Source organism: Phlebotomus papatasi, chromosome 2, assembly GCF_024763615.1.
Source record: "Phlebotomus papatasi isolate M1 chromosome 2, Ppap_2.1, whole genome shotgun sequence".
Lineage (NCBI taxonomy): Eukaryota > Metazoa > Arthropoda > Insecta > Diptera > Psychodidae > Phlebotomus > Phlebotomus papatasi.
In genome coordinates this window covers 42,519,366-42,537,453 of record NC_077223.1, presented here as the reverse complement: position 1 = coordinate 42,537,453, position 18,088 = coordinate 42,519,366, and the positions used below count along the sequence as shown (strand labels likewise).

Genomic DNA, 18,088 nt, shown 5'->3' with positions numbered 1-18,088 from the left:
GTCATACATTTTGTCTTAATTGTGCACATGTTTTCTTATAATTTCTATTTTTTTTTTTCCACTCTGAAAAAAATTTCATTTCATTTAATTTATTTATTTTTTATTTTGTCATTCAATATCATATCTTCTTAAAACTTTTAATGGGCAAATTGAAAAAAAAAAACACTTTAAAAAGATATTTGTATTTCTTATCTCTCTAAATTAATTTATTCGCATATGACCACAGTTCATTGATGCCTATTTTGCACATTTCTTTATAATTGTTATCTTATTTGCTATTATAAAGTTCCACGTCTATTTATTTAGAATGTTTTCTAATCCAAGGTAAATCAGGTTGCAATACGCCAACGGTCTATTGCTAACAAATAACAAAAGAACAGGAGAAACCAAGATCTAACTACTTAAAGTGAGTACAAAGATATCACTGGAGGATAGTGTAACTTCTTTGATTCCTAAAAGCATTATTGCGAGTTGTCGGTGTTTTGATGACAAATATCTTTTAAATGTTGTCCATATCAATTAAAAAGGTCTTGATGAATGTCTTGCACCAAGTGACAACTAACGTGTCTTACAACATATTTATGTATATGTGATACAGTAAAGTCCGACCTTGAGGGACAAGTGTAATAGTTTTGACTCAATGGAAGTTTATAATATTTACTCACAATCCACGTCGAGAACCTCAATTGCTCTGCATATGCCATCGAGTGTATCACAGATAATTGCCAAGAACTGTGCTATATGTATCAGAAAATGTATTATTGTCCATGGCAAAATGAAAAAAAAAATTTATGCACCAATTGCACAATTTTAAGCATTTGCTCTATTGACTGAAGTCAGCTTTTTAGTATTCAAGAAGGTGGTGGCTTTCTTTGTAAAAATATAATTTGCAATAAAAATGTAACCAAATTGCGCCACCGAAGACATTGAAATTTTATTTCTGAATTGTGCAACTTAAACAAATTTAAAAAAAAGAATGACATCGAGAGCTAAAACAATTAGCCATTTCGACAATTCGCTGACACTGACCTGCTCTAATGAGAATTTTTGTTTGGAATCATTAAAAAAAAATACGCACATTTCCTACGTTGACACCAATTAGCTGCACGGAAGTCTTAAAAACAAGCTTTAGTATCAAATTTGCGTGGTGAATAAGTAAGGGAACTCAAGTACTATAAAAGAAGTGACATTGCTAGGGTATTAAAATTTAAAATAGGTAATTTTCTGCACTAGATTGAATTGATTGGCGTAATTTGGATGGATGTAACCTTATACGCATTATTTTCAAGATAGAATCTCTCTAAATCAAATGGAACAAGATATATTTAATTCTCAAGATCATCCATTTTTCTTAACCTCGATTTTCTCTGATTTTAAGAATATTAGAGACTTTTTATTGCCTGAACTAGTGTCATTTTTATTGTAATTATTTATTACAAGTTCATGACGTTATTAGGATATTTGGTAGAAAGTTATCATATAAATACTTGTTTAAAGCATTTCTTTCAAATTTGATTAACTTTGTATGACAAACCGAAATTTATATTCCGTGTCTGAGCTATTTCACTTTAGTCAAACACGAATGTTAATCGTTAGTGAATTCAAATAAAATTCAAAAAGCGATATAAATTCATGCCACACGATGAATAAAATTTGACTTGCAATATTTGAGGAAATTGCAAGAAAAATCACCATGCTGTAAATTGTTTAATCTGCTCAGAAGGACTATTTCATCAAATTTACTGTCTTTCATTGGATTTATTTTGGATGCACAGTGAATTTTTAGTGGTTGAAACCTTGACAATTCAATTTATTTCATGTTTTTAATGCCATGTTTTTTTTCGTGGTTCATTTACAACAGATTTTTTTTGGGAGTTTCTCAGAGCACATTTGTTATCTTTTTAATAGTTTAGTTGAACAGTGAGAAGATTGTTTAAAACTGCAATTTTAAATCGAAGGAAGGTTGTGGGTTAAGGGTTTCCTTTCTGGCGCATTGAAGTCTTTCGTTTACGACCGTGGCGATTTTTTTTACAACTCTCTTAAATAATCTCTTATGGTTATGTAAGATGTTGTATGAGAAAAATTCTGTCAACTGAGGTTTTTTTTCTTTAATTTTTTTGCGACATGGATGACAAAAAAATCGAAAGCGTAAGGTAATCAATTTCTAAGATATTCTTGCGAGGAATTTCTATCCCGAAATTGCATGAGTCTCGATCTGTTGCGGACCACTAATCATGCATAATTGATCATTTTGAAATGCTATGTTGTCCCCTCAAAAAAAAAAATTCGAGACATTGTATAGTGTGGTTCACAATGCTTGAAATATGCAATTATTATTTTGTAGCAATAATGTGTTACGTTGAGCGACATTCTTGCACATTGGGCAATTTCGCGAGGCCTCACAGAAACTTTTCCTGAAAGATATGTCTTTAAGAATTTATTTACTTACATCTGGCAGTGCTGAACATGTGCAGATTAGTGTCCATGTCGTCATCAACAGTCCCAGATTCATCATTTTGTATTTGTCTGCAAAAGGTGAGAAACAAAAATACAAATTACAGCAAATCCACCAATTTAATTGTCAATCCAATACTTGAGATATGTGCAGAAATTGTCATTAATTTGTCTGATTTGCTGAACTGGATTATTTAATTGCGCCGCACGTTACGCGACTATCAATTATGATGTAATGCGTAAGAATTCAAATTCTTACTTTGGGTTCACTTTCAAATTAGATATTGATTTGCACACGATCACGAAAGTGTGAAAAGTACGCAATCACGCGGGTTTCAATATGGAAATTGCGAAGGGTACATTGAGAAATGGAATAGATCCCTTAAGGTGTTTCTAGAATTATTGCTGGCTTTGAACTTTGATGAACTATTTACCATGCATTTTGCAAGATTGAGTGAAAACGCGTTTATTGGCTCTAAAAAGTTGCAAGGAAAATTTCAAGAAATTTACAAAGCAGTCATTATACTAGTTGAACAACATAAAATAATGACTGTACGTAGTAGAATCGTAAACCAATTAATCCAGCTTCCTGTGTGAAAATGTATTTGTAAAAGTTTCTTAAAACCAACCTGCCGGTGACGTTACGTTTAATACTCTTTGAATATCAATAAATCATCGTTATACACTACATTGTTGTTTTAAATGAATTTATTTAGAGTTATACTTTCATTTTTGGTACGCGGAATAAAATTGAAAATATTTAGTGGTGGACTTTAGATGGTAAATAAATCCTCTGGAACATTTAATCGCAGAATATGATTTTATGCAATACCCGCAATTAATTTATATAATATTTTGTTTCGGCTAAGAAACCTCGAAATTATTCAGTAAAGTCATTCATTAACCATGAATAAATAAATTAAATGCACAATGGACTAAATTACAATCTGGGTTTTTTTTCGTGTTTCTACCTAAATATTCAGAGTGCATATCTTTATTGTAAAAGGGTTTATTAATGTATTTGGGTGTTAAAGATCAAGATGAAGTTTTTTTTTTGTGGAAATATTCAGGTGCTGACTATAAAAGACTCACTTGACAATTAACTATTAAATGGACATATAAAATATGCAGAGCTAACAATAGAAATACTGATTCCTTGCCCAATCTTTACGACATTTGCATTCCACGATGGATTATGGGTTAATGGCAAAATGTGCCGAAAAAATGATAATTTATAGACTCTTTCATAGACATTAGCTGTAATAAGTCATTAGTTTCAGGATGAAAAACCATTATAAACTTTAATGTTGCATCTTCAAGTGTACTTTCTGAACATGTGTCTTCAAAGAAATCCCCATTCAGTAGAGTAAGAAAAATTCGATTGCATCACAAAATGACCATAAAAAAGTCAACGAATATAACGAATTTTAAAATATTAACCTTTCCAAATCACTCTGTGACTCCCCAGAGTGTGTATTTCCTAATTGCATTTAAGTGAGATTGATTTTTACGGCGAATGAATAAAAATTTCACTTTTAGGAGAATTCAATTTAATCACAAAAAGCAAAAGTAATTATTTTTGAAAGACGATTGACATTTCATTGACGATTTCCCATGTTACACATTTACCTATGGAATTTCCTCTATAGTTCCGATTTTGCTATATTTAACATTGCGATTGTTACTTTCAAATGTTCATACTCGTTCACATAACAAATGGTCACAATGATGAGGAAAATATTCAAGAACAATTCAATACTTAAGGCATCTTACGAAATCAATTGCACTAGCTATAAAATCCAAGAAGAGAGACTCTAGAGCTCAAAGAAATATAACAATTGGACTGTTGTATGAAAACGCAAGAAAAAAAAATTCGCGACATTACACAATGAATTCTGCAATCGAGAGAAAATTATAAATTGAAATTGAGACCTTGTTCAGACACTTGAAACATTGCTTTCTGATTCATGAGATAAAGAGGCATTCGCATTAGCTGAAGACATCCCTTTGCATATTCTTTTTTTTTTACTTAAATAGAAACAATGTTGGATCTTTCTCACAGTTAAGGGAAGTGAAGCATCACTTGGAAGAGAAACTTCCTAAAACACATGTTTCTATTGCGCACAAGAAGTCACTCAAGAGATAATTTTCCGCATTTTAGTTGATTTGGAACTTGTGGCACAGATAAACATTGTTGTTAATCTATTAAGACGAGAAAAATTACGGAGAACCTTGCGGAGAACCAATTACTGACATTTAATCTTTTTTCAATGAAAAATACAAGAAGTAAGTTTCTGTCCATAAAATGTAAAAAGGATTATTTTCGTACATCTTTGTCAAAACTCAGTACACAAAATCCTTTTATACTTTCTAAATAATATTAATAAAACTCTTTTTAAGAATACTTTTAATGTAAGAGGCAAAATTATTGGAAAATTATGTTAAAGAGTTTCTAATTAACGAATTTCAGGATGTATGATACTGTCTCTGCCTTGCAGAATTCTCGAACTCATGACTTAGATAATAATAATAATAAATTTGGCAGAACATTTCACAGAAATATAGGCATTCCCGCAAACGGAAGTTCGGAACATGTACTATTATTTTTTATACAGGGATTGGGTTTTTAGTCCTGGATGCAATTCGAACGCCATTACCTTCAGAAAAAATCCTGGTAAATCTATAAAGGATTCGAATCCAAGACACTAGCATCATAGAGTGAGTAATGTCCAATTGATCCCCCATGGAAAAGCTCTATAAGTTATAAAGTAGTTTAGTGGTCCAACGTATGGGAGATAAACCGTGTTTACGTAATTGAGAATTTAGTAAAGTTTTTCTAATACGTTATTTTTATGCAATCGGTCAGTTAACGTCGATATAAAATAATTCGTCGACAAATTCCAAATTTGTGTAAAATTTCGCAAAAGTCCCAATTTAATTTTTAATAAAAATTCATTATTGAATCATTTATTGGATTATTACCGATTCATTACCGATTGGAATTGATTTAGACTTGTCAGAGATCCCAAAACTTGCCTCATTCGTTGAAGAAATATGCTTTCTGAATTGGTTTTAATCTCTGATCTTGAGAAACTCTGGATCGATTAACCTTTGAAGAATAGTTCAATCTTAAAAAAAGAAAGATACATTAAGGAAGCTATGGAGTGGGGTGAGTGGAAAATAAACTTTCGGGTGATCCCCGAAGATCCCATATCATTATCTCTAACCGTTTTACCTATAGCTTTAATAAGAATTACACAAGCAGATAGATGGACGTTAAGTAGAATAATAATGTAATTCTTGTTAAGAATCATCCAGTTTGTGCCGATATATCAAAAATTGGTCTTTAGGATATTTAGCTCAGGATAAGGGCCGTGCCGATCCTGGGTGGAAGTTGGAAACTTTTAGAAGGGGGATAAATCCAGTAGATTCTCGCTTGACCGGTTGCACTTCGTTCGGTTGCAAAAAATAATCCGGGTATTAGAGCCTTGACTGACCTGAGGATTAGTCCAGTGACGGTTTAGCGTAATTATATTCGAAATAATGATTAAACCACTTTTCCATAATTTTCCACTAAGTCATGTCTCAGCTTAAGTCGCAAGTCTGCCAAGGACCTTAGTTAAATGTTAAACGGTTTTGTTGATATTTTATTTTCAGTTATTTCTGGTGTTCATCAGAGGATTGTCTTCTTCTCAAAACCAAAAAGACTCAATTTTCTCCAAAGCTTTCGACCCTCGGTATGGGTCTTCCTCAGTGGGTCAATTAAAATCCTTTGAATGATTTGGAATCGTCTTTTGTCCTCTTAACATTACACATAGCTACTCATAATCATTTAAAAGATTTTAAATGATTTAAATGGTCGAAAGCTTTGGAGAAAATTGAGCGTTTTTTGGTTTTGAGAAGAAGATAATCCTCTGACGAACACCGGAAGAAACTGAAGATAATATACAAGTACTCGCACATCAGATACAGTTGATATTATTCGCGTGTTTGAGGTTTTTTCTTTGTTAGGCCTTTAAGAATGATCGAAATACCGGTAATCCCAAAAACAAAAACCAATTATTCTGACTATCTAAATAACAAAATAACTTTCTATAGTTTCTATTCTGCACTAATCTGGTTATCTTTTTCTCTGTAACTTTTTTGAAACGTACACATATTCAGGACGAGTGTCGATTCGGCGGGATCAGGATTCACTCTAAAAACTTCTTACGCAATCAAAAAATTTTTGGATTTCGAACGGTTTGACGTTTGATTGTATAATCTTGGTGACATTTTGGTTCTCAATATGCGGATAAGCGAAAGTAAAAATTATTTTGCTTTCTATCATAGAGGAATAATATACTTTTTAGGGGAGACAGGGGCAGATTTAGTCAGGGGTAGTGTTGGGGACGTAGCAAGATATAAAAGTTTAGTTTTTAGTCAGTTGGCAGAGCTAATACTAAATTGCTTCCTTTCGAGTTGAAAAATTTTCAATGACTTGTTTTATTTCATAAATTACTATGATTTTTCCAAACCATTTTAACAAGTAGAATTAGACAGTAGGGTGTTAAAGTTTTCCTTAGAAAGAATAGGGGAGACTGGGGCAAAAAGTCACAAATCGAAAAATTCAAAATTCAATATCTTCCAAGGTAAAAAAGATAGAGGCTCAAATTTTTTTCTATAGATAGCCTCCATAGACCTTCTTCAATGTCGTAAGTTTATTAGAATTCGAACAAGGAATTTAGAAAATAAAAAATATCGAAATTTTTAGCCCTATTTTTGAAATATTTTCCTTGCAGAAGATAACAATTATTACCTACTTATTTTCCAAGATTGATGCACTGGTGAATATTTTCTAAATAATTTGGATTTTTTGAATACGAAGCCGCTATCTATTTTATAATTTCACAAAAGTTCTTTTCTCCAGAAATCCTTTTATTAAAAATGGCCACTTGGGGTAAAAAGTAACAAAAGGTATAGAGCAAAAAGTAACAAAAAAGCGAAGCAATTTCTAATGTCTCACGGCGAAAAGAAACGTCATTATCATGTCTCGCCGCTTGTTGTTTGCATTGGTCAAACGATTTGCAGTCTTTTGTGTGTTTTTTTCTAAAATAGCTTGAAAAGCGCAGGTGTAGATGAATAAATTTTCTATGAAATGTCCTCTAGGTATTTTTTTTTTAAATTTACGGAAGCCTGTAATGAAGCGAATAAAAATATGATAATACTCAATGTCTGGTACTATTGCCCCAGAATTTTTGAGAATAGTTACAAAATTACCTTTTAGAAATTGGCTCGATAAACGTATTTCCTTACAAAATAGAGGAAAATTACTTTCACAAAGTTGTAGAGCGGTAAATTTCCTATAAAACTGTGCTAATTAGAAATTTTTGAAGCGCTCGAGTAGCTTGTAAAAAAATAAAATATCCGTTTTGTGACTTTTTGCCCCAGTCTCCCCTATTGATCCAATTATTATTTATTCGGAATAATACCCTTCCTGCCTTCATTGAAATATTTATCATACTGATTCAAATTGACAAATTATAAGCAAAGAAAAAATCATTTGCTGGCTAATTTTGCCCCGGTTTCCCCTAATCTTTAAAGGGTTATACAATGCAAAGCATGTAAAAAATAAGACGACCATTATTTTACTATATTTTTTGGTTAGTGTGCTTATTGAGAAATTTGATAAATGACTGTTTTTGGAATAATTTTAAATAATTTATTTGCAAGATTGCAAAGTTCTTGCATCAATAATCGCGTATCTTTTGGCATTTAAGCTGATCTATCTTTTTTTTTAATTAATAGTTTTTGTTCATCTGTTTATGTACATCTCCTTTAACTCAATTTATATTCCAATCACTTAAATAATCCTGATTTTTTATGCAAGATCCTATCTCTGTGGCGTTTTAAAAAGTCGTGCTGTAATAAATCATTTCACGAGTAAATTGCAATCTGTGGATCAATTGAATGATTTTTCCCATCGACCGATCACATTTTGCTCCACATCTGCGTTACAATGATAAATTAAATATTTCTGCAAGAGGGACATTTTGTTCAAATTTGGCTTCAAGCATTTAATTGGGCCATATTTAAATATTGGTAATTGTGCAAAAATTGAGAAAATTTGTCAACACACAAACAATGTTGCAATTCGAGCTAACCGATTAATGGGCCTCATAATTTTAAAGGCCCACATTCTCTGTTATAACTTTTCACCATTGTCTACCTAAAAGCATGACACAGCTGTTCTATATTTGGATGGAAAATATTAAAAGTGCGGTACTTTTCTTTATAAAATATAGAGTTGAGTTGAAGGCTCTATGGGAGTTGGAAAATATTTCATTTTTTTGAAAAGATAGAGTGGGTGTGAATTGGGATGAAGTAGTTGATTGGAAAATATGCAAATTTACGGTGCTTTTTGTGACTCTCTCAGCAGCAAAAATGTCTACATAGCTGTGTCTGCGCAAAGTGATGACACAATTTTATGATGTGTATATTTATGATGTTATAATAAGTCCCATTTGTGCATTTTAACAGTTACTACTAACAACAATAGATGCTTTTGTAGAAAAGTTTCACTTTCAATTGGGAATCACCTCTTAACTCTCAAGACAAATCTCTTTGCAATTACTCCAATCTTGGTGGTTGATGTTTAATTTTTATTGTCTAAATGCTTTCATACACACTCACTGAATCTCCCAAAGAATACCACTTGTGAGGAAAATATTATATATAACCCACGGTAATTTGCCAAGACCTCGACAAGAAAATTTACTTGGACAACCACGGGTAAAAATCCGCAAAATCGCGGCAGAATTTTCTCTTTCAAAATCATTGACTTTGACGCGTTCACCAATGCGCAACGGATTCGTTAACAATTTTCTTCACTACACACACTTCTCTACATTTTTTTAATATTATTTCTTTCTTTCTTGAGAAAACCCACATATCCGTGGTTAAGCTTATAACAAATGCGTTGTGTGAAAGGGAAATTGCTCACAGACTGGCGTTGTCTGTGTAGTCTTTTGCAGATTTCCTTGGGTAGATGTGTGTTTATTTGCTGTGACGACAAATGGAGCTTTTCCCCGAAAAAATGTCACTTTTTGCCATAAAGTTGCAAAAGGTGCAGAGTTTATACAGATGGTTTAAGTTCAACCGGAACGTGAGTCTTTTGCTTCCTGTTCATCGACTTTCCGTACTGAAAATTGTGCACGGCAAGTTTTTGATAAGATTTCAAGTGGCTTTAACTGAAAGTGAAAGAGCAAGTTAACATGAAGTATGTTTTCTAACCTTGACTATATTTTAATTTCCAATTGCTATATGACTGTGATATTAGGATTTTTTTCTCCGTTATAGTAATTGATGTAATGAAATTTTCATCTATCATGCAATAATTTTTTTCACTTTTGAAGGAAAAATGTCTGGAAAACTCCACATTTGAGTGAGTCATATCACATTTCATGGAAAATAATTAATTTCCAAAACAATATAAATATTTGTTGCAATTAAGCAAAATCGTGAAAATTTCAAGGAGGAGATTAATTATATCCAACAAAATCAATATGCATCTTAAATGAAAATTTATTATTTATCTAACATCTGACAAGGGGTCTAAAGGTGGGGAAAGTTTCGATGACAGACACTTCCGAAGAAATCCCGAGAAGGGCAATCACAAATCTCATAACATGATTAATTGCACTAATTAATCTCGGAAGGTTTCGACCTTCATTGTACAATTTGTCTGAAGTAATCATCCACATGAAATACCGATGGGATCAATTTTAGAAATACAAAATATGAGAATCATCTCAAAACATTCTTCACAATTTTATGTTCTTTTTTCTCATGCTGAAAGGATGTTGGGAAGACATAAGTTTTATAACATTCTCTCATTTATTTACCAATTGAATCAAGTATCAATGAATGTGACAATGAATATTGAATAATTTTTACTACATAGAGACACAAGAACAGAATACATTAAATTAAACAGAAGAGAAGAAGCATTGATGTCATTTCTTGTTAGGTAATAAAGAAGAAAACCTGTGTGGTATTTTTAATTCTTCACATTACATCACGGGTAAATAAGAAGAAATTAGCAAAACCATTCTCTATACTCGAATGATGGATTTGCTGTGCGAGAAAAAGTGTCGTGATCTTTTGAGGGAACTGTCGTGAGAAGAAGAAGTTTAATGAAGTCGTCAAATGTGGCAACAGGCCTATAAATATTTGTGCAAATGCCTAAAGTTACGTTGAAGCCTAAAAAGTCACGAGACACAATTGATTCGAATTGAAAGTCTTGATTTTTCATAATTGAAAAATTCTCAATCAATAACTTCTTCAAAAAAAAAAAAGAACAGTTCCTGAAATAATATTTTGTATTTCAATTTATTTTTTCATATATTTTTATTGTTTTCTAACCTTTTTTTTTAAGTAAGAAGATCTATTAGCAAAACGAGATAGAGACTTATAATAAGTTTCTCTTTTACTACTTGTTCAATGCCTGAAGCGTATCATAAAACTTATCAATATAAATCATAAGATTTATCTATAAAAATTTAAATTCAATATTGATGGATAATCTTTTTCATTTTATGATAAAGTATTTTGAAAAGTTTTGTGGGGCTGAATTATAACGTCGAATGTAAAACTTAAAATAATGGATAGCAGGAGCCAAACAAATTGTTTGATTACTTTGCCAGAACATCATATATACACAAATCTGTAGAGTTCGAGCAGTAAAATGTACACCAAACGTAAATAAAAGTGGATTACAGAAATCTGTGTAATAATTCAAGATCTTTATATTAGGAAACAAAAAAAAAATACATTTGAATTTAATTAAGTTAATATTTGCATTTTTTAATATTTTCGCAACATTTAGTAAAGCAGAACAAGGACTTGAAGTTTAGTTTTTTTAATAGTTAATATGATTTAAGTCGAACACGTATTAGGGATGAATAAGAATTAAATAAATTTTGGTTAGTTTAAGTTACGCTCTTATAAACTTGAAAATTTTGAAATTCTTACAAGCCTAAATATAATTCTGTATATCGGATGATGTGACACAGTGCTTATTTATCGAGTAGACTTCTTGTTAAGTTTTCAATATTTCATTAACAAAATCCTTTTTCGTAACTTTCTATCACATGTTTTAACTCTTTCGCGTCTTTAGGGTAATGTCATGACTCGGGGAAAAAAGTTTTTTTTTGGGTATTTACATTAATTGAAATCTATCTGTTCGTGCACGACATCATAATAGAAGGATGTAAGATTCTTGGCTCATTTTCTCAAGACTCCAGTTAGATTTCAATTAATGTAAATAGCCAAAAAGAAACTTTTTTCCCCGGGTCATATATGACCCTAAAGACGCGAAAGAGTTAAAAGCAGTTTTATTTCAATAAGAGATGTAGAGGAAGGCTGTTAGGGCTTGCACCTTTCGCTCAAACTCTGGCTTCGAAAACTTCACATTTTTCTCATATTCCTTTAATGAATCTGTATTAATTTTTTTCAGGAAATGGGTGATTTGAGATCAGCTATTAAAATATATTGAAATAGATAGGTCAGATTCATTAAATGAATATGGGAAAAATGAGAAGTGTTCGAATTCAAAGCCAGAGTTTGTGTGAATTCTGAAAGCTTTCGGCTAATAAGTCGTTATAATAAAGCACACGAAATAATTTTTTTGGACTGCCTGTCTTTTGGAATTACTAAAAATTCTTGTATAGTCGAAAAAGCTAACCTCAGCTTAGCCGAAGTATATTATAAAGTTTTACATATTATACTGCTAGTAGGTAACGCTGAATTTCAATAAAATGTAATATTAGTTCATAATCACTTCTAAGTCCAAAAAAGTGTTTTCTAGCTGAAGTATAACATTCTGTCTAACGACTATAGACACAGAAAGAACAGTAAGGCCGTTAGATTGCTTAGACGGGGTTTAGGTTCGAAGTAAGTAACCAAATGCAAATGTCGGTAAAATATAAAAATAAAAAGTATTATTTTCTGCTGCTTATGCTCTAGGTACCCTTACGACTTAAGTCGAGAGACGGCTAAACGTAATTAAATCAAAATAATGATAAATAATGATTTCAATCAGTTTCTGACTAACCCGTCTCTCGTCCTAAGCCGAGAGACGGCTTAGTTAGTGGGAAACTGATGAGAATTAAGTAAAATCATTAATTCGATTATAATGATATTAAATCGTCTTTTGGCATAAGTCGTAAGTGCGTCTAGAGCAGAGGTGTGCAAGAACCGTTTGAAACCGAACAAACGTCGAATGAAACTTGGACGTCAATTGTCAAAACGCTACCTGAACAAACTTATTTTAACGTTTATTCGGTTTCAACGGTTCTTACACACCTCTGGTCTAGAGCATTAATTAATTAGAATTTACTTAAAAAAAAGTATCGTCCACATAAATAAACATTGATTGTCATAAAATATTCTTGTTCTCTTATTAGTTTATGTTTGGAATATTTACAAACTCTAACTAATTAGATAATGCGATGGGACTAAAATAAAACTTCCAAAGCTTTGACCAATCAGGAAATGCATCACAACTAATAGATTTTAAGGTATTAAATATGAATTGATATGTAGATTAAATTGTATTAATTTAAGAATTCAGAGTCTGGGGAAGATGATATACTTTCGATCTCGTCAATCTTCGACGGTTGAATTTTTCCCAAAACAAAAACTTTATACTCTTAACTGAACGATCTGCTTTCGATTAAGAAATTATGTTCAATATATAAAAAAATTTTTGCAAAGAATTGAAAAGATGTAATACTTGAAGGCTAGTTTATTTGAAAGCTTATTACCTTTCCTTAAATATAAAAATAATCTTAAATTGTGTTTATAAAGTTTCTATATTCGAAAAAAAACGAAAATCTCAGCGAAATTTTTGGCAAGTGTTTTTTTTGTAATCATTTTCAAATTAATTGCCATTTATTTTGATGTTGATGGTCTAAAATATGATTTCTTAGCATTAGTGTGCTTTCTATTTGTATATGATTGATCAATAAGTCAACACTCCATACCTTTTCAATCTATTTTCAACACTTTGGATATTTCAATAGAGCCAACCACTTAATAGATTGAACAATTCAAAGCTACTTATTTACCATTTATTCACCAAAATTTCAACAATTCACCATTTTATTGGATAATTTTGTAAAAGTGTGTCCAATTGTGAGATCTCTCTCTTATGTGCTCAATAAAGGGCAGTGATTTGGATAAATACTTTCGTGTTTTTGGGTGATAAACCTCTCAAACTGGAGTATCAGGTTAATCAGCAATTTTTGCGCCTTTAGCACGTGTGTCTTGTGCAAATATTTGCAACACATTTCCTACTTTTTAGGTGTTTTTTCTTGTGCCTCAGTTTGCACCCCACAAAGAAATGGCGCCACTTTGGTGATTTTTTTTTCTGTGAGATTGGGAACTTTTGCTGAGATGAAATCTCTCTCTCTCTGCCAGACTCTGTCCAATTGGTATATGCAAAAGAACGACCAGAAATTGAAAATGTGAGATCACGACTTGCAGTTGGAATTGGCTATGATCAGACCCAGAGTCCGCAGATTGCATAATTTCGAATGAAAAACGTGTTTCTCATGTTTGGCTTTTAAATATCTCAACAACGACAGCGATGATGGTTCTCATTTCTCTTTCACTGTAATGGTGCGAGTTTCACAGTGATCAACACTAGACTTCGATTGATGAATTTTCATTAATTTTTTTTTTCAAAATACTTTTTCGAAATATTTCTGTTCAAAACCTTTCTTAGTTCATTGAACATCGTTCAATTATTTGCAAGTTGGAAACATAAATTGGGAGGAAATTAACATCTCCTCCTCACTATCACTCCCAATATCTTCTAAAAAATAAGATCGTGAAATTTCAATTTAACAGAAAAAAAAATTTGTTTGATTTTACTAGACATCTTCAGATGGTGTCACTGGCACTCTTTCAATTTTCACCCATCAACAAGATCGAAAGTGATCGTGAGCAACTCGCAGATTTGATGAGATCGCTGGGGAGGAATATAACTCATTTAACTTCATATTTTTTCAGAAAAAAAAATCAATTCCATGAAGATCACTATCAACTAAGTTGCGATTTCAACACTTTCTTGCGATCGCCAAATGGAACTTTCAAACTGAAGGAAATTGGTGAATTTCCTCTTGTTAATAAAATGATCACTATCGAGGATCACTTATTCCCGATATTAAAACTTTTTGAGAAAAAACAACTTGAAAGATTGTAAGGAAATTGTATGTACTTCGAGTTAAAGATTTTGCGATAGAATACTTTTTATTAAAGCTGTGACTGAAAACAACCCGGAAAACAGGTAAGGGGTTATAAATTCTGCAAACTTCGAATGGCTTTTGCGTCGTGGATGGTAAATAAAAAGCCAATTCCTTCACCATGTGAATTTTAACATAAATCCCTCATGACAATCAATCTCAAAGTGAATAAAAATTGCACGCGAAAACTAAACCACACACAATTTGAATTATTCAAAGTGACAATCTTACCTTTGCAACTGGTTAACTTTGTCATTTAATGTTGAACTGTAATCCCTATTTTTCCAACAGCTACATCCATTCAGGAGGTCATATATGAGGGTTTATCCTTAGATTATCTTATGGGTTTTAGGGGTCCCAATATCAGTTTTTTATAGAGTGAGAAACACACAAAAGTTGAGGAATTAAAAGTGTTTGAGGCAAGAAAAAAAAAATATAATCTATTCAGTCACCTCACAAGTACTTTTAGTTGATGGTGTTAATGGTATTAAGCAGTGTGTTGGGTGGAAAGAAAAGGCACAAGACTTGGCATTTGCAGTTGTGAGGTGGCTTTTTTCTTAGTGTAAAACTCCCAGGCAGCTCTTATACGTGTCTGATATGAAAATTCACTTTCTCTCGAACGATATTGTGAACTCTATACATTTGTGGATAAATTTTCAAGGCACTAACACACCTCAATCTATTGAAATGTATTTGAAAGCTTCACAAACTTCTTTTTTTTCCACCTCTCGTTCCTCAGACAATTTTCCTAAATTCGATAAATTTGTCCCGAAATTGAAGCACTAAGAGATATCGCGAGGTGTTCGTTGATGGTCAAAAAATTTGTATTCACTGGCGTGAACTTTTCGTTTTCTTTAAATCTCATGAGCTCCAAAATGCTGCACATTCACAATTGTCCAAGGTTGTAGAAATCTTCCCATGAATTCAGGCAAACGAAACACTTGCAATTTCACTGAGAGATATTCTCAAATTTGTTATCCGTGAAAAATGAAAGCACTTTTCCAAAATCAGAAAAAAATAAGCACTTAGATTAATTGAAAAGGAATTATTTTAAAAAAGATGGTTTTGTGCAAAAGATGGAAATGATTTTCAGTAACTAAACTCTCGCGTTTCACCGAAAAAAAAACTTGACTCAAGTCCACTAAAAACGAAAGACGACGGCAGAGACCGTCTTCGTGTACAGGTCGGCATAGACTAAATTGAAAACTTAAGAATTGCAAGGTATTTCTTAAGGTTTGTGGCAGGGGAACAATCACACGGAGTGGGGAATCGCGTCGTTTCCCACTCTTTCAGCCAATTTACCATTTTAACCAAACAGGGTTCACATCAAAACAGTGAGAGGAAAACACCTCACTGACTTTTTTCTTGCACCTAGCCAACAGTAACATTTCCCTGTCGGGCAGTGTTCTTGTGAAAATTCACCAAAAGATCACGTAAGATTATATTCTTGCTGTTACTCAATAAATGGCTTAAATAATGCTATAATGTCCGATCAACAGGAAGCTCAATTTATTCTTTCTTCCCGTAAAAACCTTAATTGGATAATGAGAAATTGGCACAGAGTTGAAATTTTCGAAATTTCTCAACGAAAGTTTTCAATGTGAAGCGATCATTGTATAGAGAAATTACATAAATTTTAGTGCTGTTGGGCTTAATTTTGCCAGATTACCATATTCGCTTTGAAAACTGATTTTTCAAAGAAAAAAAAAAACAAATTACTACAATAAATTAAGTTTTTAAAGTATATTACTGGAATGAGATATATATGTACAGTAGACTCTCGCTAATTCGGCTCTTTTAAGATCTGGCTACTTTTTGATTCGGGCAGCAGTTAAATTTGGAAAGAAGTTTGTTGTTATTTTTCAAGTTTGATTACCATTATCAAATGAAGCAAATATGCTCAAATTTGCCATGGTATTGCCTTAGTTTTGAGGTGACTTTGCAATATTAAGGGATTTTCATGAAATTTACTATAAATATGAAAAATATAAAAAATTGTTGCATTTCAAACAGTTTGTCGTCCGAATTTCTCTCTAATTCGTGTGACATTTTGGTCCCAAATGCTCGAATTTGAGAGAGTCTACTGTATATTTTGTTTTTAAAGGTTTTAGAAGATTGGGCATATTGATAAGGGGTAAAACAGTTTTGGTAAGTAAATTAGCAATCTTGGTAAATAAAAAATCAAAATGGTAAGTAATGGCACAGACACACCTTCTCACCTTTCGTGAAATTTAATCGAATGACATTTTACCTCTTACTCTTTTAAACTGAAATTAAATACAATTGTCTTTTACTGTCAAATGAAATTAAATTTGAAACTGAAAATGAAATTAAAATTTAATTTTTCATTTATCAGAAAGACACAATTATATCTAATTTAAGTTTGAAAGAGAAAGATCTAAAATTTCAAATGACTGAATTTCAAGAATTTATAAAGGTGTTGCAGAGCCATAAATTACCAATTTTGGTAAGTAAAAATTCAATTTTGATAAGTAAAAAAGTCCGTTTTGTTAAGTATAATTTAAAAATAGTTCATTTTTTTATTTTTCCTTTGCCATCGCTACTAATCAAATTTGTTAGGGGAGACTGGGCCAAAAATTCACAAAACGGATATTTCATTTTTTTACAAGCTACTCGAGTGCTTCAAAAATTTATAATTAGCGCAGTTTTATGTAAAATTTACCGCTCTACAACTTTGTAAAAGTAATTTTCCTCTATTTTGTAAGGAAATACGTTTATCGAGCCAATTTCTAAAAGGTAATTTTGTGACTATTCTCAAAAATGCTGGGGTAAATAGTACCAGATATGGGGTATTATCATATTTTGATTCGCTTCATTACAGGCTTCCGTAAATTTGAAAAAATACCTAGAGGACATATTTTCATAGAAAATTTATTCATCTACATCTTTGGAAAACACCGTTTTCTCTACGAGAAAAGTGAGAAAACGAGAAAAACGCTTTTAAGTAGGTAATAATTGTTATCTTCTGCAAGGAAAATATTTCAAAAATAGGGCTAAAAATTTCGATATTTTTTATTTTCTAAATTCCTTGTCCGAATTCTAAGAAACTTACGACATTGAAGAAGGTCTATGGAGGCTATCTATAGAAAAAAATTGAGCCTCTATCTTTTTACCTTGGAATATATTGAATTTTTCGATTTGTGACTTTTTGCCCCAGTCTCCCCTAATCTACCGTAAGTACGGGTGACTTTGTCTCCTGAGGGCGACTTTGATACCTTCCTGTTCGTAAGCTTGTCTTTAATTCTATTGTTTAAGAATGGTTCTTACCGATCAAGCATGGTAGATCGGATCGGTAAAGATAATCCTTAAGTTCTAAAAGTAAAGAA

At 31.9% G+C, this 18,088-nt stretch overlaps 1 protein-coding gene across 3 annotated transcripts in view; it reads right to left on the bottom strand.

The window, feature by feature from the left end:
• Positions 1–15,937, bottom strand: part of LOC129801152 (A disintegrin and metalloproteinase with thrombospondin motifs like) — a 94,329-nt gene extending 78,392 nt beyond the window's left edge. For all 3 annotated transcript variants that reach the window (XM_055845920.1, XM_055845923.1, XM_055845922.1), the window contains exons 1-2: positions 14,973–15,937; positions 2,450–2,526 (exon numbers count right to left, since the gene is read on the bottom strand). In XM_055845920.1, coding sequence (XP_055701895.1) covers positions 2,450–2,526; positions 14,973–14,997 — 102 coding nt within the window. In that variant the 5' untranslated portion in view covers positions 14,998–15,937. The remainder of the gene's footprint in view (positions 1–2,449; positions 2,527–14,972) is intronic.
• Between the last annotated feature and the right edge of the window lie 2,151 nt (positions 15,938–18,088).